General features: G+C 32.8%; 2 protein-coding genes across 2 annotated transcripts; both read right to left on the bottom strand.

Moving 5' to 3' along the window:
- Positions 1-17,533: 17,533 nt before the first annotated feature.
- LOC130821654 (kunitz trypsin inhibitor 4-like) lies at positions 17,534-18,139 on the bottom strand. Its single transcript, XM_057687443.1, has one exon. It carries the CDS (start codon positions 18,137-18,139, stop codon positions 17,534-17,536), a length of 606 nt encoding a protein of 201 aa, XP_057543426.1.
- A 4,573-nt stretch (positions 18,140-22,712) lies between these two features.
- On the bottom strand, positions 22,713-23,312 carry LOC130821653 (trypsin inhibitor DE-3-like). The gene has a single exon (XM_057687442.1). It carries the CDS (start codon positions 23,310-23,312, stop codon positions 22,713-22,715), a length of 600 nt encoding a protein of 199 aa, XP_057543425.1.

Raw genomic sequence — 23,312 nt, 5'->3', positions numbered from 1 at the left:
AACTGCCATGGGAACAATAACAATGATATTCCAATTCCAATTAAATAGCTCCATTTGGGTAACTACACAACCATCCTCAAATTCCAATTTAAAACTCTTTACAAATTATTTTGGGCGTCTATATCTTACGTGATAAACCACATTACAATATAAAATGAATACAACATCACTTTACATAACTGATTACAATTGTATGGTCTAAGCGTATACCTTAGTAGCACGATTAAAGTAACTCAAGCGCTTTGCGATTTGAATCTCAACCTCTTATGAATTGAGGTCCTAAACACAACACACATACAAAAATCACGTATTAGAACGTGTTTACACATTTAATCCACTCCATACCATTAAGGCACTACTAAAACTTTATAATTTTAAATGATTTCACCCAAATTTCAAAAATTAAAAAATCTAACCAGTAGCTTAAAAGTTCCAAAAAGTTCCATAATTTCTAACATCCATTTACCATTTTTTTTATTAATTTTAGCGTTTAACGAGTTTTGAATACAACGGATAAGTGAAACGACAACAAAACACACTCGACATATCGGATCGAGGCGCGACTGCCGAGACAATAGCTGCTGTCTCGTTTATATATATATATATATATATATATATATATATATATATATATATATATATATATATATATATATATATATATATATATATATATATATATATATATATATATATATATATATATATATATATATATATATATATATATATATAATTTAAATCATTAAATCCCTTTAATCTAATTCTTATAATTACATGACTAAACCACAATATATACAAACCCACAATCACTACTACTAATTGAATCTCAATAGTTAACCAACCAAAACTCTTAACACTTACACAACTCAATATATATATACACCTACTCTTGTACAACACTTCATTATAATCAAGACATGAGTGATAATTAAATAAAATAAATCCACAACACTTAATTATCTTAACAAATTAAGATTTTATTAGAGAATCATAATCCTTCAAATAAATTAAATTTTGCTAAAAGGATTATGAACTCATGAGTGACTATATAAATTGACCCATATATTTTTATTCCTTCTAACAAATTAAAATTTTGTTAAAGAAATATAAATCATAAGAACTTATTTATAATCAACATGGATATAATTCTTATAACAAATTTAAATTTTGTTAAAGAATTACTTATCATGGAAAACTATAAAAAAAATCATGACTTAATCCTTTTAACAAATTAAATTTTGTTAAGAATTTATAAATCATAGAAACTATATAAATTAACTCATGAATTAATTCTTCTAACAAAGTCAAGATCTTTGTTAAAGAATTATAAATCATGGAACTATATAAAAACATCATGAGAAAAAAAAATAATTCCTCTAACAAATTAAATTTTGTTAAAGAATTGTAAATCATAGGAAAAGAATTATATAAAGTAATTCATGACATAATTCTTCTAACAAATTAAATTTTTGTTAAAGAATTATAAATCATGAAACTAAAAAAAAAAAATTAAAGACATACACATAAACACAATTCCTTCTAACAAATTAAATTTTTGTTAAAGAAATGTGTAATGTATGAAAATGACCAAAATAAAAACTAAGAACAATAATTTTTTTAATACAAATAAAAAACAAAACTTTGATTAAAGAATTAAAATTTAAAAACTTACAATTTCAAGGATTGAAGATTGAATAATACAATTGAACACCCAAAAACTCAACTTAAGAATTTTCCTCACTTTTCCTCTTAATACTACACTTTGGCCAAAGATTTTGAAGCAAACGTGATGAAAAATTTCTAATTTTTTTGTGAGTCAAAAGTCCAAGGTCATTAGCTTAATTAACCTCCTTAATTCCATTCCTAAATGCCTAAAATAATTACCCCCTTAATTAGTATTAAGGAAGGAGTTACAAACTCCCCAAAAGCCACTCCACAAACGACTCCCTCTTCCAAACTTTTTTTTATTTGTTTTAATTAATTAATTAATTTTTCGGTTTTAATTGTTAGACGAAAAGCCGTTACGCGATAACACGCGCGAACCACTTAGATGATTAAACAATCAAATAACTAATTAAATTAAATAATCAAATAATTAATTAAATTAAATAATTATATTTTTTTTGATATTTTAACGGGGTGTTACAGTTTCACTCACCAAGAACAGAACAATATGAGAGCAACTCAAAGTTGACAAAAGAAAGCTAAAAATACAACTAGCTAGTCTAAAGTGATGACTAATAACTACTCATTACAATGATTGGTTTATAAGGTTGATTGGCAAGTCTTGGCCTTCTCTAAATGTTGATATAAAATAGTAAGTAGTGTTTTGCTTCCTGAGTAGCTTGGCCCATGTAACTTTGTCGCTAATACAACTGCCTCAGATCTTGGTGTTAAAGGTTCCAAATTGTCCTCATGATCTAATGTAACATCATTATGGACCAATGCATCATTAGTTGTTGTATTTGTGATCTGCAATGGTGTACTTGTGTTTGTACTTGGATCATTCCCTCCTTCTTTAAGAAGAATTGTCCCTAATTTTGAATTGGGATGACAAGGTGTTAAGTCTCCACTGTTGAATGTGTTTGAAACACCATACTCAAGTAGAGATCTACGTTATATGCATTGTCATTAACCTTGCAAATGACTCTGAATGGACCATCAGCTCTTGGCAATAGCTTGTATTTCCTCTTAGTTGGAAATCTGCCATTTCTTAGATGTATCCAGACTATATCTCCATCTGAAAAAAAAATTTTCTCCTTGAATCCTTTTGTTTGCCTTGAGTCTGTATTTTTCATTAGCTTTGTTGATATTGTCATAGATTTCCTAATGCAATTTCACTAGTTTAGCAGCTTGCACTTGAGCATCAGTGTTTAACTTGTCAGAACAAGGTAAATCAATTAGTGTTATTGGCAAGAGAGGGTTTATCCCATAAACACACTCAAAAGGTGAAATATTTTGTAGTGTAACTAAGACTTCTGTTGTAGGCAAACTTTGCATGACACAACTCGAGGTCCCAGTCCTTAGCACTGTTGTTAACAAGGGTCCTAAGAGTAGTACCTAAAGTCATGTTAGTAATTTCTATTTGTCCATCTGTTTCAGGATGGTGTGAAATACTAAATAGTAGCTTAGTATCTAATAGTCTTCATAGGGTGTTCCAAAAGGAACTTAGAAATTTACTGTCCCTGTCAGACACTATTGTCTTAGGTATCCCATGCAACCTTACAACTTTTGCAAAGTATAACCTAGCTACTTGATTTGCATCATCCACCTTATGACATGTAATAAAATGAGTCGTGTTTGAAAACATGTCAAAAACAACCATAATTGCATCTTTTTCTCTTTGGGTTTTAGGAAAAGCTACAATAAAATCCACATTAATATGTTCCCAAGGTCTATGTGTTGCAGTTTAAGGCTTATACTCGTCTTTATGAAAGGTTGGTTTGGCTTTGATGCAACTTGTACACCTTAAAATGTATTTACCTACTGTTTCCAACATTTTTAACCAGTCAAATTTTTGAGCTAACATATCAAGAGTCTTTTGTATGTCAAAATTTCCTCCCAAAGTACCCTCATGGACTTCTTTTACCAAAAGTTGTCTTAATGGTATTTTAGGGATACACAGTCTATTAACTTTGAAGAGGAAACTCCGATCTAAGTGAAACTGCTTTGTACCATCTTTCAAACATGTTGCATATATGTCTTTCAAATACGAATCTTAAGCATATAATGGTTTTATCATTTCAAACCCTATGATTTTTGATTCAAGCAAGTGGAGAAGGTGATATTTCCTACTTATTAGAGCATCTACTATAACATTAGTTTTTCTAAATTTGTACTTAGCTACAAAGTTAAATGTTTGCAAAAATTCAACCCATTTGGCATGTCTACTCTAAAGCTTTTGTTGTACATTGATGTATTTAAATGACTCATGGTCTAAATGTAGCACAAAAGGTTGAATTTTCAAATAATGAGACCAATGTTCTAACGCCCTTATTATAGCATAAAATTCTCTATGATAAGTTGAGTAATTCAACCTATTATGACTGAGTTTTTCACTAAAATATGCAATAGGCCGTTTGAATTATGTTAACACTGCTCCAATTCCCTTTCCACTTGCATCACATTCTATCTCAAATGGTTGGTCAAAATCTAGTAGCTTAAGCACAAGAGCTTTACACATAGCTTCCTTGATCTATTCAAAGGCTTGTTGTGCACCTAGAGTCCACGCAAAACTCCCTTGCTTTGTACATTCAGCTATAGGAGCCATAATTGTGCTGAAATTGTCTATAAACCTCCTATAAAAAGATGCCAGTCCATGAATGGATCTAATTTGGGTTGTGGTGGTAAGTATGGGCCAATCTTTTATTGCTGCAACCTTGCTGGGATCTGCTTTTACTCTTTCTGTGTTAATGATAAAGCCTAAAAAACTCACCTCTTGTTTTAAGAAATAACATTTTTCCATCTTGCCATACAACTTTTGTTTCCTTAGGACTTCAAAGACTTGTCTAAGTTAGGTCAAATGTGTTTGTAGATCTTTACTGTAAATCAATATATCATTTGAGTACTTGGGGCTCCAGCTAACCCAAATGGCATGACAAGCCATTCATATAACCCATATTTGGTCTTAAAAGCTTTCTTCAACTCATCCCCCTCTTTCATTCTAAATGGTGATATTATTTACACTCCTGCTATAACTATATTCCTCCAAGTCCCATCTTCCTTTGGAACCAAAAGTGTTGGAACAAGACATGGACTTAAGCTCTCTCTGACATATCCTTTGGCTAATAGTTCATTCACTTGTCTTTGTAGCTCTAAAGCTTCTTAGGATTATTCTTATAAGTAGGTTTGTTAGGAATCTGCGCCCCTGGAATTAAATCTATTTGGTGTTCAATTCCTCTCAATGAAGGTAGTCCGTTAGGTAGATCCTTAGGAAAAACATCTTGAAATTCTTGTAGCAGTTGATCTATCTTAGGCTATGTTGAGGTCATATGTTGGTGTACTTCCTTAGAAAACAGTATCAAAACCGCACCTTCTTTTTCTATTTCTCTTCTATACTCCTTTCTAGCTATTGGTTGAACTACCTTCTTCTGTTTAGGAGGTGGTATAGCTCTATGCGGAGGCAATGGTAACAAATCTTTCAGTTTTCCTTCATGATTAATTGTGCAGACATTTGTAAAGCCATTGTGAATAATTTTTCTGTCATGTTGCCAAGGCCTTCCCAAGAGTATATGGCATGCAGTCATATTGTAACACCCCGAGATTTTCTGATGTCATTAATTAATATTTTAATAACTTTTGGAGATTGTATAATTATGTTAAATTAATTTAGAAGTAGTTTTAATAAACTCCTTTCATATACGAATTTAAATATCAACATATATTTATATTAAAAATACAATTACAATTTCTAAATAAAGAGGTTCGAATCAAAATTATTATTTTATTAAAATGTGTGAGCATATGGAGGTGAGTTCTTAGTTGGGCCTCGCAAGAAGATGTATATAAATAAGTAAGTAAACAAAATAAAAAGGATGGGATAGGGTTTTAAGTGAGATAACCCTTCCCTCACCTTGCAAAACCCGGCTGCCATCCCTTTCTCTTCTCTCTTTCTCTCATCCCTCACTGTGAGCAAGAGCAGCCAGTAGCCACCCCATGAGCAGCCACCAGCACAGCTACGCCTCTTCTCCTCCTCCACAAGCAACAACCAACTCTTCCCCGTCCTCCACAGGTAGCAGGCGACAGCAACCGACCTTGCTCCACCACCTGGCAGCAGCACCTGCTGCTTTGTGTGTCCTAAACAGCAGCAAGCTGCTGTGATGCAGCCCCCCGAGCCCACGTAGCTTTCTCCACCACCTTTGTGCTCCACACCACCACAACCACCACCTATATCCTCACCCATTTCTAGTTCCCCTTTGTGAGCCAAACAATGGAATTTCAAAAATTAAAAAAAAAACAATTACGAGTTGCACAAAAAGTGCGACTGTTCCTAGGTTCAGTCGCACTTTTTGTACAGTTGCACTTTTTGTGCGACTCCACCTAGGTTCAGTCGCACTTTTTGTGCGACTCGTCCTATGGTTCAGTCGCACTTTTTGTGCGACTCGTGATTTTTTTTTAAATTTTGAATTACATTAAAATAGAAATTACCTCGAGTTTTTGTTTAATGACTCCTCCTAGGTTCAATCGCACTTTAGCTTCGATTAATTTTATGTGTAAGTTTTGTGTTTTTTGAAGTGATAAAAGTGTTATTGAGTGAGTTTGCAGTGTTTTATAGAAATTTTAAAATTTTTAAGTCCAAGGGCATTTTTATAATTTTATTAAATTAACTTAAAATAATAAGGGTGATAAAATAAAAAGAGTGACGAAAAATAAAATCGAGAGTCAAACAATTCAACAAACAATTTTAAAACATTGTAAAAGTAAAATTAAACTAAAAAGTCAATTGAAAAGCCAAGATCTTTAATATCCACCAAGTAGTAGTAATAAATAATTATGAGAAACTTCAATTAACGATGACCATTCAATTTTTTATTGTTTTGATTGAAACATGAAAAGAAAGTAGTACACAAACAATTGAAGGAAATAACACCTTAAAGGATTAGGACAGTAGACCTAATAATAATAATAATTTATTGTTAAAAAATCATTTCAAGATGAAGTAGAAGAGATATCTTCTTGAACATGACGGTAAGAGGGATATCATGAGTAATACCCAAAAGTTCATCTAGCTTAAAAAACCCATTATATTATACACATTATTTCTTGACTCTCCGTCAGCTTTCTCAATTGAAAACTGCCAGTCAAAGCTACTACCACCGGTAGCCACGTAAAGTTTATCGATTAAATCATCGATTGGATACAAACAATCATCATTTCTATGTTTGTTTTATTCGTCTTGTTGTAAATTTTATTAATATTAATTTTTTATAATTTTTACTTAAACATAATTAGACTTATTTAAGATTAAAAATATTTATTGACAAATGTGTAAAAATTAAATGAGACAAGTAAAGAGAATAAATGAGAATATAAGTAATTTTTTTGGGAATCGATTAGAGATTGTTAACCAATTAGTTTGTAATGGAAAAGTATAAATAACATGTGCCTCTATTGTAAATTAAATATATTATAGTCTACACAGTGGGTAGTGGGTACTCATAAGCGTACCTTGATGGCTAGTAGCGTTTCATCACGGTAGCATTCTTTTAAAGTAGATTTAGAGTGGCAAATAAACAACTTAATTGACATCATTTTGAAAATATTATCGGATATTCAAAAGTCTAATTTAAGTGACATTAATTTTGGTGTATTCTTCTCCCTCTACGTATGTTATGGCCTTCTAAAATAAATATATGTCATCCAAATATAAACCACTTTGTGCATTTACAAATATATACATGTAACAAGCGCAAGGTAATCTATGAATGCACTGAATTTCACAACCGGATTTGTCAAATACAAAATCTTCAAAATCTAGCATACAATTAAATGGTTGTAGGATTTGCAATTAATCACCGAGTCAACTGACCATCAATACGCATATTCGTTTAAGCCACATAATTGTGCTCTCTAGACAAATACAAACAGTTTTGTATAGGAGACCTACCATCCATTTCTTCACATCTAATTGCTTGTCGTACTTGAGGCTATGTATTTGATTAATACTAGCATAAACCCCTTCATTATTTTGTCTTATCGAAGTTATTATAAAAGCAGGTTGCATACGGTAATACTAAGCTATCTTACATGTTCTCGAATACCAACTCCACCTACTTGCTTTTACATGACCATATTTGTAAACTATAAATGATTGGTTGTGTATGGTCGTTGATCTCCAAGTTATCGAGTATATATATTATTATCATAAACTGACAACCATATGCCCTGCTTTTAGAACCTAGTCAAGGGGGGTTATCTAAACATAACAATGAGAGCGTAGATATAAACTAAGAGTAGAACGACTCTCCTTTTGCTTTTACGTCGCACGAGTAAATTGAAAACTCCGCCAAGGTGAAGTAAATTGAAAACCCCTAAACTTACTAAAACTAGTTCAAATGCATGCTATATATACATTTGTAAAGTGAAGGAAATTAAAAGTGAAGAAAACGCCATGGCAGAAGCTCCAATACTTAAGGCTAGTCTCAATCTTAAATATATTTAACCTAATCTCAATTTTAATTGAATCATAATTCTAAATTTCTTTATGAATTCAATGGTGAAAATTAAATTGGAGAACATGGCCGGAGGGTAACCATAAATAATTGATGGAGAAGAAGGAGAAAAGTTATGAATAAGAATGATAGCCATGAAAATAGAAATTGTCGTAGCCCTTCTCTTTATTTGTAGTTTTATTTATTTATTTATTTATTTAAAATTAGGCCATTCCAATTTGAGACATCTCATAAAGAGATTGTCTCTCAAAAATTTATGAATTGTTTTGCAATTTTTTTTTTTTTTTTTTTTTTTTTTTATAAGTGAGCCTTATACTTATATTATGTTCCACAAGCGACGTGGAAAACAATTTGTTTTGCTCTTTTCTCTTCTTCATTTTATTTTATAAGGAAGCTTTAGGGCAAATATAAATGTTGGCTTACAAACTTGTGAGACAATTAAGATATAAAATGGCATTTTTAACATTATGAAAGAGATTACCACCCCTTTTTCATCAATGTGGGACGAAGTTATCAAAGCACTAAAAATTAGTAATTCTTGACTTTAAATAAATTCTCACAATGAAATATTTTATTTAACTTTTTATTTATAAAATATACATTAATATCATTTTGCAAAAATATAAATAATGGCTTATAAATATGATGGACAATATAGGTGTATATGATTATGCTTTTATAATTCTACAAAGAGTTACTAGTCATCATTTACTAATGTGGAACAAAGTTATTAAACCTATAAATGAAGAATTGTACTTCTTGATTTCTTGTAAAGTCTGGCATTGAATTTTTTTTACTAACTTCATTTATTATAAAAACATATTCTAATAGATTGAGTTTTAATTATTAATTTTAAAGTATTATTGATTTATATATTATTTTATTATTTTATAGTTGGTCTAATAAAGTAAAATCTATTATCAAAAATAAACTTTAATAAATATAGAATTTCAAATATTTGTTATTAACTATCTTTAGTAAGTATTAATTAGACTATTTTTCACCAAATTTGATGGACACCATAAAACTTGAGTAACAATTTAGAAACAAACAAGTGAATGATTCAATGGTCATATACATCGCAAATGTTTGCAAAGCAAACTCTATAATACTTTTGAACTACCTAGAATAAATAATCTCAAAATTCAACTTTGTTATAAAACTGATTTAAAAAGTAATTGTTAATTAACAGATAAATACGTCCCCAATTGAAACAATTAAAACATAATGATCTGATGCATCTGATAAAACAACTAATAATTATTTTTCATAGGTAAATAAGCGTACATTAATTAAAAAAGTGTTTGTCAACTTAATCTGATATTGACATGTTCGATTAAAGTCCGTAACCAATTTCTATTTGAAAAATAAAGGCCGAACTCAATTTTTTGGCTAAAAATATCAAACCAATTATATATTGATGACAACCCGAGCCTAATTGACACTTGTCTCGAACTTCAACTGGCTACAAACCAGTGCAAACATGACAACGCGAATAACCGTTGTTTGATCAACCCATATCTAACCGATTGGACTCGAGTATGACCTAGGCGGCATGAAATCCGGAACTAATTGATTAGCTAAAAATCCAATAGAACAGAAAGACATCCGTTCGAAATCAATTTGATGAATCGAATCAATGAACACCTTCGTTAGAGAACTCACCCTCCGATCCCTACATCAACTTATTCCTCTCTCTTCTTTTTCCATTCCATTCTTTTTTTTTCCCTAAATAATAATTATCCCAACACCTTAATGGTGTAAATTAAAGATGCAAGCATGGAGATTAAGGACACTGGACTCATATCTATCTTTATTTTTCATTTGAAACCGGCACGCACGAATCTCATGATCTTGGATTAAGCAGGCACTCAAACATGAGCCTGCATGTTAGTTAGATAATACATTGAAATGTGCGAATTTAGAGATATAATTAAGAATTACACGCTCTGATTGTTGGGTTTACGCGCAAAACTCACCTCACCTGCTCCACTTTCTATTTGTCCATTATGTTTAAACTTTCAATTAAGTAATTAAATAGGTGATAAGAACAAATCACATTGTATGCCAGGATTCCAGGATCGGACCAATTATAATACTCCCTCGATTTAATTAAATAATTGTAATCAAATAGGTAGTACTAAAACGATAAATAGTATAGAAGATTAATATAGTAAGTGTAAAATATACATAGTTTATTTCACTCGTTTTTATCACCACAAAAATTGAAATTTCAACTTATTCAAATTATAGATAAATGTTTTTTCAATTAGTATGGTGATCTGATTTTGAGCTTTTAACTTTTTTATACGGTAGGTAATATGTTAAGTTTTTTGTTAGATTATGTAAAAACGTTTAGAGATAACAAGAGGATCGAAGGGTAAGTTGTTATTTGATAAGTTTAAACGTTTTTGCCATAGTTTTGCGGAATTAGAAAGCTTAAACTTAAATACGTAAACTTAAAAAGAGACAACACAATTTTTATCTGAAAACCTTCTAAGCCTAAATAGAAGGAAAAACCACGACCCTCGAGATTTCAAATTCTCTACTATGTTTTATCCATTAGTTACAATTAAATAAAACAAATAAACAAAACTAGGTCAACTTCACTTTCTCCTTCTTTTTCTCTTTCTCTTTCTTTTTCTCTTTCTCCTTCTCTTGGATCTCACGAAGCTTCTCTCTCCTCCCCTAAACTTTTCCAAGTTTAGTTACAACAATTCTCTCAAAAACCCTTTTACAAAAGCTAAATACCTAAGGATAAAATTAATGAATTGCACATGAAATATCATTAAGTTTATTGGCAATTTTAAGCAAAAAATATTTTTAAATATTTTTCTTAATACTCACACATCAAAACAACCGGTTAAAACAACTCCCTTTTATATAGGAGTTCACGTAGCTTTGTGGGAAAAAATAACTACCCACTACATCCTTAATCCTAAAATTAAGTAAGAGTAAGTGGAACTTGTGTTGCAAGAAATAAAGGTACTGTTTTAATTTCTAACTTAGGAAGTTAGTTTTTCTTATTTAAAACCAATAATTCAAGCCTATTTATGAGGAGAAAAATTAGGAGAAGTTATCTCCACCTTTTTGATAAAGTGCCGGTTATTTAAAAGAAGTTATAAAATCCTTATGCCAACTAGCTTATCAAATTAATGACGCAACAAATTATTCTCACCCATACATCAATTAAAAAATCTAGAAAAATATTTTTTAAAGAATTTTCAGCTGACGTTAATTCTTCCAGACTTGAGTCTTAGAAACAAGGCACTGTCTCGACTCATCGACAAGTATCGTCAGATTATCAACTTAGGAATAGTATACCTCTTGTGTACGTTTGACTTCCTACAACGATCTTCCTTCTCTAACTTCCTTGGATACTTTTGACATGTGCAAAGTTCATAGACTAAGTCGTAGGCACTATCAACGATCTTTATCAAGACCGAATATCGACCTACACACAATCTCTAAAATACAGTCATTTCTATTAAGTGTGGTCATCATCAAAAACTAAAAGGGCGAACAAATTCCCCTTTTTGATGATGACAAACTTATCAACAAACTTAACCAAAATAGAGTAAATATAATGTCATAGAGTAAGCCAAAGATTAATGTTACTCTATATATAGCTTAGCAAATTAAATCATCACAATAGAATTTACTAAGACCTTGTAATAAAATAGATTACTCAAATAATTATAATCATAAAAACATAAGCAGTAAACATGCGACTTAATATTCATAAATAAATCTAAAAATAATCTAAAATAAAAAACATAAATTACTAAGTTACTAAGTGCTAACAAAATAGGAGCGAACAAAATGGAAACAATAACTAACACTACTTTACTAAACCAAAGCATAATCTTATCAGAGCATCCAAACCAAACCAACTAGATCATCTAACTGACATTACCTTTATCTAGATAAAACAATCAAGAAGAATAGGAACAATGTCATACACCAAGCCTACCTCTTAAGTTTGAACAATTATTCCCCCTTTTGACATCATTCAAAGAGGAGGGGAGCATTCAAACCACAGCACTAACTATATATGTATAGCAAAAGAAGGTAAGCAAGGAACAGTTGTTAAGTAAAGCTAATACTAATAGATGCAATCACAATCATGCAATGGTTAAACATTACAGACCAAAAGTTGATGAGAGCAGTATTGTTCAGAAACCAACAAAATACAGTACAGTACCCATCATGGTACAGTAGACAACCAAAAAATGATTGTTTGTTAGACTTAGCACAAGAAAAAGATAATAGTTAAGTGGATCAAGCAGTAGGATGGTCTTCTTCGTCCACATATTCGGTCTGGACCTTAACTGTATCCAGCTTTACACCTAGATGTGCTTCCATTTGAGTGAGCTGGTCAGTAATAGACGTAAAAGTGACACGAACTTCATCCTGGAAGGAGTAAAATTGGACTGAAGATCCTAGGGTTTGTTGAGGACAGGGTCTAAGGTAGGTACAAGAACTGAGGAAGGATTAGAGAAAGCTGCAAAACCAAGGCTTGGTGAAGTGTGTGGATGTGGTGAAGCAGGTATAGCAGTTGTTGGTGGAGGTGTAGAAGGAATAGGTGAAGGTGGAGGTGATGGAATGTGATGTGTAGGTGGCGTGGCCGGTTTTGGAGACGGAGGTGCAGTAGTTTGTGGCTCTAGGGTTGTGTGTGAGGAAGAGTCATCATCTAAACCAACCACTAGACGTTTACCCTTAGAAGCTAGCCTACTACTACCAACTTCTTCTTCATAGACATCCTGACCTCCTCATCACTGGATGTATCATCATCCAGCTCCTCACCCTTTTCTTCCTTAGAAGCTTCCCCCTCACTCAAAGCATCCTCCTGTTCCCGTTGTGAACCAACTTCTGCCTTTAATAAAACTTAATACCAAAGTCTCTTACCTGTTGTTTGATCCAAAGCATTTGGGAACAAGCTACTGGCCACATATTCTGCTTCAACGGTGGATAATGCAACGGTGTTTTGTTTCTTGGAACACCAAGACATTAAACAAGAGCCAAGTAATTATACCATACCTGAAGTGCTTTATCTGTTTATAAGATCTCCAGCATAGTCTGCATCACTATAACCTTTCAAATCATAGACATCACTTTTTGGATAAAATAGGGACAAGTCATATGTTCCCTTCAAATATCTCAGAATGCTTTAGACTACTATGTGATGTGATTCTTTGGGATTTGATTGAAATTTAGCACACAAACCAACATTAAACGCAATATCGAGTCTACTAGTGGTTAGATATAATAAAGAGTAAATCATGCCTCTATACATGGTTTGATCAACATTAATATCATTTGTATTTTCATCTAATCTAACATTTGTAGCCATTGGAGTATGATTTGTTTTAGCTTTATCTAAATAATATTTCTTAAGAAGTTCTTTTATATATTTTTGTTGACGAATAAAAATTTCATTAGCCATTTGTTTAATTTGTAAACTAAGGAAGAAATTTAATTCTCCCATTATACTCATTTCAAATTCAGCACTTATAAGATTAGCAAATTCTTTACACAGCAATTCATTGGTGGCACCAAAAATAATATCATTAATATAAATTTGCACAACCAAAATATCAGAACCTCTATTTTTGAAAAACAAGGTTTTATCAATTTTACCTCTAACAAAATCATTTTCGATCAAAAACTTTGATAATCTTTCATACCATTGCCTAGGAGCTTGTTGTAGCCTATAAAGAGCTTTATCAAGCTTATAAACATGATCAGAAAAAGAAGGATTTTCAAAGCTAGGGGTTGTTCCTCAAAGACTTCTTCATTAAGAAAACCATTCAAGAAAGCACATTTAACATCCATTTGATATAACTTGAAATTCATAAAAGCAGTAAATGAAATTAGAATTCTGATAGCCTCTAACTTGGCTACCGGAGCAAATGTCTCTATAAAGTCGATCCCTTCTTGTTGATTGTACCCTTTAACCACGAGCCTCGCTTTGTTTCTAACTATGATTCTATGTTCATCAAAGTTGTTTCCAAATACCCATTTTAGCCCAATTACCTTTTTGTATTTTGGTTTCGGTTCCATATGCCACACTTTATTTCTTTTCAAATTCATTTAACTCTTCTTGCATGGCATCAAACCATTCGGAATCTTTTAAGGCTTCTTCGTGATTTTTGGGTTCCAATGTTGAGAGAAACGCAAAGTGTGCACAAACATTTCTCATTTGGGATCTGGTTTGTATGCCCTTATTTAAATCACTGATCATCAAGTCAAGTGGATGTGAGTTTTGATGTTTCCACGGTTTGGCACAAATTCTCTTGTAGGAACAATTTGACTTGATTGATATTCTGCTCAGGTTCAACCTATTCATTTTATTCATTTCTGGGAACAATTGTATTGGGAACACCTCGTTGGTCCTCATATACCGGCTTTTTCTTCTTGGTCGGGTATTTCGGTTTCTTTTTGAATCAGTTGTTCTCCGATTGCTCTTTGATCTTGCTCTTTAGGTACATCTTCATCATCTTCCAAATTTGCAAGACCTATTTTAAAATTATTTGTATCCGTTCACTTGTTATAAAGTTAGTCTCATCAAAAGAATGTGAGCAGATTCTTCTACACACATAGTTCTGTTATTGTAAACTCTATGAGCTTCACTATGAGATGAATAGCCTAGAAATACTGCTTCATCACTTCTTTCATCAAACTTTCCTATGTTTCTTTTTCCGTTAACATGAACAAAGCATCTACATCCAAACACACGAAAATAAGAAATATTCGGTTTTACACCTTTAAAAAATTCATACGGTGTCTTAGAAGTGATAGGTCTGATTAGTACACAATTTAAAATATAACATGCAGTATTAACAGCCTCGGCCCAAAAATTCCTAGGAAGACCACTAGCAATTCGAAGACATTACCTCTTTTCCTTTAGATTTTTTATTCTTGCTGTCGAGTGAAGCCATGAGACATAAATTGGTTGTTTCTTCCTCTTTGGGGATCTCTGTCTCAGCTTCACTCTCGAATTCTCCCCATGCTGCAATCATGGCTTTGCGAAAGTTGGTTTTATTGAGATTTCCTTTCATCGGTAGTCTTCCAGTTTCCCTTTGCCTTTCTTTTGCCCTTTTTATTTTTTCATGTTGGGCAATATTTGATGAAGTGATCAGTACTTCCACATTTATAGTCGGGTTTGGAATTTGCAGATCTTCTTTCCTTGTTGTTTCTTTGATTGGCATATATGATGTCCCTAAAGAACTTCTTGAATTTTCGTACTAACATAGCAGCCTACTCTTCATCACATTCTGACTCTTCTTGATTAGTTGTTGTCAAAGCCAAGCCTTTGTTTCGAGAACTGTCCTTTGTTCCCAAATGCAATTCGTGAGTCATAAGGGAACCAACCAGCTCCTCCAGATTGAACTTTGTAAAATCTTTAGACTCCTGGATGGCTGTGACTTAGGCTCTCCGGTGTTTATCTTGAAGGAGACTTCGTAGAATTTTCCTAGCCTGTTCATCAGCGGGAATATGTCTTCCAAGAGAGACAAGTTCATTTTTGATGTTTGTAAATCTGGTAAACATCTCTTGGATGCTTTCTCTAGGTTCTATTACGAACCTTTCATATTTAGACATTAACAAGTTTATCTTGGAGCGCTTTACTTCACTTGTTCCCTCGTGGGTAACTTTCAACAGATCCCAAATCTGCTTGGCAGATGCAAATGCAGTCATGTTCATTTGGTCCAAGACCACAGTGAAGTAATTTGATGGAAAAAGCATTCATCTCCATTTTCTGAAAATCTTCCTTTTCATATTCGGTTATAGGTATAAGAATGATTTTGTTATTGGAGTTTGTAGTAATTACCTCAAAATCTCCAATTTCGGTAACTCTTCAAACCTGATAGTTTTTGGCTTTGATGAAGATTTCCATCCTATTCTTCCAATACGTATAGAATTTTCCATCGAACATAGGTGACCCTTAAGTAGAGTCGTACCCTTCTTTCATTCGTTCATTGATATTGACATCTCTAAAATTTATCTCGTTTAAAGGAAATAAGATGAAAGGAATTAAAACTGAAGAATTAAACTACAATAGATGAAGGGAGCTGTGAGTAGGGATGCAGGCGGGGCGGGTCTAATAGGAGACCTGCCCCATCCCCGCCCCATCGGGGAGGGGATGGATCCCGGTTTGATGGGTCATGGGGCGGGTACGAGTATAAAATTCATACCCACCGCGGGGATGGGGATAGGGATGGGTTTTAGGTGATACCCGCCCCATCCCCGCCCCGCCCCGCCCCGCCTCAATATATGTACAAATTTTGGAAAACCGGGTACCCGGTATCCGGTTTATATTTTAAAAAAAAAATATTTTCAAAACCCTAAATTTGGATTGATTTACTTTGGATGATTTGAGTTGATATTGAAATACTTTTGTTTTAGACATGTATATTTGTTTGAGACTTTGGTTATGCGTTTGTTTGAGACAAGGATTGAATATAAATATGTGGCACAGATGGGTATTAAGCGGGGATTTGACGGGTGGTGGGGTGGGGAAAATGGGTATTACACGGGGATGGATACCCAGATGGGTGGTGGGGCGGGGATGGTTTTAGATACAAACCCATCGGGGCGGGGACGGGGACAAAAATTATACCCGCCGCGGGGATGAGGATTGCATTAACAGATGGGGATGGGGATGGTAATTCCAATACCCGCCCCGCCCCGCCCCGCCCCGCCCCGTTTGTATCCCTAGCTGTGAGAAAGAAGATGGTGTGGCGTGCAAGAATCATGAAACTAGCCTTTATTAACACATTGATTGACGTGCAAGAATTAATTTCAAGATTTTGTACGAGGGTATTTCTGTCCAAAAAAAGTCTGAAAATAGAAAGATTCTAAATGGGAAGAACTTTTAAAAACGGAGGGAATATAAAATTTTAATGTGTACATTTCATCTTAATAAAGATAATATATAATAATATCATTGTTTAAAAATTATAATACTTTTAAATTTTAATACTAAAAATCGTATATTGGACGAGTTTCTATACTAATTCGCTTAAAATACAGTAAAAGACAATAAAAACAATACACAATTCGATCTAGTCAAACAAATCAACCAACAATTTGCTAAACATTATTATAAGAACTAAAATTTTATTAAAAAGTGAATGCAAAAGCCAACTTGCTAATTAACATCCCTGAAGTAGTAAATAATTATGAGAAATAAACTTCAATTAATGTACTAACATTATTTATTCTTTTGATTAAAACATGGAAAGAAAACAGTACACAAATAACTAAAGAAAACAGTACACAGCTTCATGGAGGACTCCACTCCAGACCTAATAATTTATGAAACTTAACATTTCAAGATGAAGTAGAGCTTTATCTATTCAAAGTTCAATAACATCAAAAGCTTTCTTGAACATGACTTTAAGAGGGATATCATCAGTAACACCCAAAAGTCCATCATCCTCAAAAAACCCAACATTACTATCTTTACTTGATTGTTCATTATAAATCCTTATATTATACACATTATTCCTTGACTCTTCCTCAGCTTGCTTAATCAAAAACTTCCAGTTAACGTTATCACCGCCTGTAGCCACGTAAAGTTTACCGGCTGAATCATCGGGAACGACCCCCCACCCCATGGATTGAATACAAACAGTAATCATTTCTTGGAACGCAATGCTAACTGAAGAAGACTCAGGAAGGTACAATATTTTGAGAGGGGATGAAATGGTAAGAGGCATACCATTTGAGGTTTCATCTTTATCTCGGGTTACGTAATAAGGGCATGGTGTGTAATCATCTTTGGTTGTTCTAGTGAGACCACCACCAATGCCTATGGTTTGGGGAATCATGTAGTATTGCCTACCATTGAATAGTGGCTCACCGTCGCTGTCTAACACAAAGCCGCCAGCTGCTGCGGCAATAGAAAGAGTAGAAAATATGAATAAGATTGTGGTGCTGGATTTGAGGAATATGGATGCCATGTTGCTAATTAATTAGCTTGCTTTTCTTATGATGGATTTTATGTGATGGTGATGGAAAGTAAGGTGAGGATGGGTGATATATATATATAAGTAATTTTTTTTTTTTAATTGATAAGAGATTGTTAATTATAAGTTTCGAATTATATATGTTATAATTAACATGTGCTCCTATTGTACATTAATAATAGCCCACGGTACGTTTACATACGCAATGTTATGCTTATCCTGATTCCTTATTACACATCGGGTTAAATTGGTGCATATACTCTAATAATGCAAATTGGTGCATATAATAGCCCACAGTCCAAATATATAAAATATATATATATATATATATATATATATATATATATATATATATATATATATATATATATATATATATATATATATATATATATATATATATATATATATATAAAGGTAACAGTGTTAAGCTTATACTTCCTCAAAATATACAAGACTTTTAATTTTATGTCAATGTCAAATTATAGAGGAAGTAAGTCGAGTAGTTGATTGTCTGTATAAGTTAATTACTTTATGCCACAACAAAAAAAACGTTTTTTGACGCTTATTTACAGATATTTTCGACGATTTTATATCCGTCTAAAACTTTTTCTAGACGCTTATTGCTAAAGCATCTAAAAGTTTACCGTCACAAATTTTAGACTCATTTTTGTGTCTAAATTATGTTGTTATACCGACACCTAAATGGTTTAAATGGTGTTTTTGTGCCTGATAAAAACAAGTTTTGAGCTTAGTTTTTAGACGCATGAAGAAGTCTAAAGGTTTTCAGCTGGTCTCTTGAGAGACCGTCTCTATGAGAGAGGATTCTCAAGCCCAGCCCACTCTATAAATTTCATTAATTATTAAAATAAAGAACAGAAAAAAAGAATGCAGAGTAACTTTTGTGAATTTCAAAAAGAAACTTTTTCATTTTCCCAAGCACAACAAGAGTGATTCTCCTCGAAAAAAAGCGTTTCACTAATGTTGTATTTATCCATCTTCTTTTCTCTTATGCCATTGTTGTTAGGGCTGCACACGGTCCGGTCTGGTCTGGTTTGACAGAAAAATCAGACCAGACCAGAAATTTCGGTCTGGAAATTTTTCAGACCAGACCAGACCAGTCAATACACCAGACCGGACCAGACCAGTCCGTTTTAGAACGGTCTGGTCTGGTCTGGTCTACGGTTTTTTTTTGTATTTTTTTAATTGAGAATCTAAGATAAACGATAATCTGTAAACAAAATACATCACCAAATCCGAAACATTACAAATTTTCAATAGTTAAGTACATCACTAATTTTATAATATAGAACATAAAATAAATTTATAGTAGTCACTAGTCAACACTCAGCAATAGTGACTTCATCCATGAATAAGCATCATTGCATCAAGGAACGTCAATAACTGAAGGAGGACATTCAACATATTAACATTTTCTTGCATTTTCTTAGGATTAACATAACCACCAGAAGCAATCCATTCGTCCATAACCACCAGAAGCAATCCATTCATCTTCGAATTTAAACAAAAACTAATAAAAAAAACCCTAAAAAATCAAAAAATCAACCAATATACTTACATTACGAGATTCTACACTTGATTCCGTGGTGAAGTGTTGAAGGAAGTTATGCCCATTTTAAGTTTCTGCTGAAATTTTAAAATTAAATTAGGAATTTTAGTATAGATTAATAAACTAAGAGAGTATTTTTATATGGTGAATATTACTTTGGTTAGTAAAGATACTTAGTGGTTTAATTAAATTAATTATACTAATAAGCTATATCAAATTCAAATAAAAAGTTGATATTTCATAAAAATAAAATTAAACAAAGTTTATTAGCTAGTCAAGTTTTATGTACCATCGATTATTAAACACATACATGTTTATATTGTAGATACCGATTTCATTGAGGAGCTGCATTGATTGTGCTAGTTGGTTTGCTGTAATTTAAAAGGTTAGATTTCTTACTCAAATCTTTAATAGTTACGAGAAAAGAGTACAAAAGTATGTATTTTTCTCTTTTGTTGAGATTGGTTCAAATACAGGGAGATGTTCTTCCTAATATAGAAAGTGGTTTTTCGGACTTTGAAATCATATAATAGTTACAGAAAAGTTATAGATTGTTTAATCTCTTAAAACGGTTGGGATTACCTTTTCGATGTCTCGAGGAATTGGAACATCGTCGGGATTATCTTGACGCTACATAATAGTTGGGGGAGTACGTTGATCAATACCTCAGACTTAGATCTTTTGCTACGGATTAGCCGTTTGTGGGGTGTGCACACTAGGGATCTTTGTCTAATAGTTATCCAGAGGGCATAGCTAGCCCAATGGAAATAAAATTCGTTCCATTTTATAGATTTGACTGGTGATTTTAAGATTTTGAAAGAAGATGATTTAGCAAAGAAAAAGAAACTGTTTGATTTATGAAAACAAAAAATGAAAGAAAAGTGTTTTTATAATGTATTATTTTTATATTATTGTGTTAGCAAAAGTAAATGATTTGTAGGATATATTAAATGTATCCTATCTGCATATATGTTTGGATTTACAGTGTGGAATCTAGCTCAGCCTATTTGACTGATATTACATGTTGTTATATGCAGGTACCTGAAGGTTAGAGTCGGGGTACAGGCAGAGAGCTACGTCCACTCATTTTGTGTATATAGTTATAATATTTCTTTCCGCCTTAGTTTTATGTATAATTAGTATTAAGACTTAAAGGTGTAAATATTAATCTGCGCTAAATCTTTTTGGTTAGGTTGTAATAATTTAACTGAAGTTATAATTTAGATGTTGGATGGATAGTTTCCTTAGCGATTATTCTTAAATAATCATGGAATAACACGCCTAAAATTTCGAGTTAGGAGATGTGTTGGCGATTGAGCTAGGTGGAGCTGAAAACTTGGAATATGGAATGGATATTTTGTTGAAACAGGTTTATATTTGGACGTAGGTCCTAAATTAATATTTTAGGCAATTCATATTTCAAATGGAACTCTGCCGAAATTTCGGTAGGATTATTATGCAATATAATATAGTTTAGTTACTCGAAATTCAGGGATGTTATACATGAAACCACCACAAGGCTATCTTATTGCCAACAACAAGGTGTGCAAATTGAAAAATCCTTGTACGACTTAAAACAAGCATCTAGGCAATGGATTGCCTAGCTCACTCAAGAACTCAATTTTCAAAACTACGCTCAATCTAAGAATGACTATTTCTTTTTCATCAAGATTCAAGATCATCACATCACCATTTTAGCCATATATGTTGATGATATTATATTAACTGGAAATGATCAATAGAAGATTCAACACATTAAAAGACATCTGCATGCACTATTTAGCATTATCAAAAACCTAAGAGAACGACATTTCTTTCTAGGACTAGAGGTCACCAGGACTCCTAAAGAAATAATTCTTACACAGTTTAAGTTCACAATGGAACTATTACATGAGTGTGGTTTTACATATCTCAAGAAGGTTGCAACACCTCTCCCAATGAATATCAAATTCTCTAACCTAGATGGAATCTTGCTACATGATCCAACCTCATATAGGCGGCTTATAGAAAAGCTGAACTTTCTCACAAATACAAGGCCTGATATAGCCTATTTATTTCAAACTCTTAGCCAATTCATGCAAAGACCTAAGGAGTCTTATTGGCTTGCTCTAAAACATATGTTATCATATGTCAAAGTACCTATGAAAAGGGAATAATCCTTAACGCTACTAATAAGATCACTTTGGGAGCTTTTTCTGATAGTGATTCGAGATCGTGCCCAGATACAAGAAAACCAGTCTCTTGGTACATCATTATGCTTGGCCAATCCCTTGTCTCCGGGAAATCTAAAATGCAAAATACTTTATCTAGGTCCAGCTAAGAGGTTGAATACAGGGTCATAGAACCAGCAGCTGCTGAGATTACTTGGCTTGTTAGATTACTAGCTGATTTAGATATTGACAATCTCAAACCTATTATTGTTCATTGTGATAACCAATCAGCATTATACATAGCTAAAAATCCTGTTTTCTATAAAAGAGCCAAACACATTGAATCAGATAGTCGCTTTACTAAGGAAAAGGTCATGGAAGAATTACTTGAGCATTCCTATCCTCCCACTAGACACCAACTTGCTGATGTTTTTCCTTGTACTCTCCTTTATGATAATAATAAGAATTTAGCCTTTTCGTACCTCTTGTTGCTTTCTCTCTTGTATTAGAAATCAACAATATATAACTTAATTTTTTAACTCGCTTAAAAGACAACAATATTAACCGCATTCTTAACTAATGAACCAATCCAACAAACAATTGTTATAAATCATCACAAAAACTAGAAGTCAAGTATTATTAATATGAGAAACTTCAATTAGTACGATCATTATTTATTCTTTTGATTGAAATTAAACATTAAAAAAACACAGTATACATAACTGAAGAAAATAGCCCCTTCATGGAGGACTTCCAGACAAACCCTAATAATTTGAGAAACTTTAACATAGCTTTCTTATTATTTTAATTTTACACATTATTTCAAGATGAAGTAGAGCTTATCTATTCAAAGTTCAATAACATCAAAAGCTTTCTTGAACATGACTTTAAGAGGGATATCATCAGTAACACCCAAAAGTCCATCATCCTCAAAAAACCCAACATAACTAGCTTTACCTGATTGTTCATTAAAATACCTTATATTATACACATTATTCCTTGACTCTCCTTCAGCTCGCTTAATAGAAAACTTCCGGTTAAAGTTACCACCGCCGGTAGCCACGTAAAGTTTACCGGTCGAATCATCGGGGATGACCCGCCACCCCAAGGATTGAATACAAACAGTAATCATTTCTTGGAACGCAATGCTAACTGAAGAAGACTCAGGAAGGTACAATATTTTGAGAGGGGATGAAATGGTAAGAGGCATACCATTTGAGGTTTCATCTTTATCTCGGGTTACGTAGTAAGGGCATGGTGTGTAATCATCTTTTGTTGTTCTTGTGAGGCCACCTCCAAAGCCTATGTTTTGGGGAATCATGTAGTATTGCCCACCATTGAACACTGGCTCACCATCGCTGTCTAACACCAAGGCTTCTGTGACAATAAAAAGGGCTGAAAAAATGAATAAGATTGTAGTGGTTGATTTCAGGAAAATGGATGCCAT

This window comes from Amaranthus tricolor, chromosome 8 (assembly GCF_026212465.1).
Source record: "Amaranthus tricolor cultivar Red isolate AtriRed21 chromosome 8, ASM2621246v1, whole genome shotgun sequence".
Lineage (NCBI taxonomy): Eukaryota > Viridiplantae > Streptophyta > Magnoliopsida > Caryophyllales > Amaranthaceae > Amaranthus > Amaranthus tricolor.
This window is presented reverse-complemented; position numbering and strand designations above follow the sequence as displayed.

What these genes read in the sequence shown, in the direction of transcription:
- LOC130821654 (XM_057687443.1), bottom strand. Translation starts at nt 18,139, where the DNA reads ATGGCATCCATATTCCTCAAATCCAGCACCACAATCTTATTCATATTT.
- LOC130821653 (XM_057687442.1), bottom strand. Translation starts at nt 23,312, where the DNA reads ATGGCATCCATTTTCCTGAAATCAACCACTACAATCTTATTCATTTTT.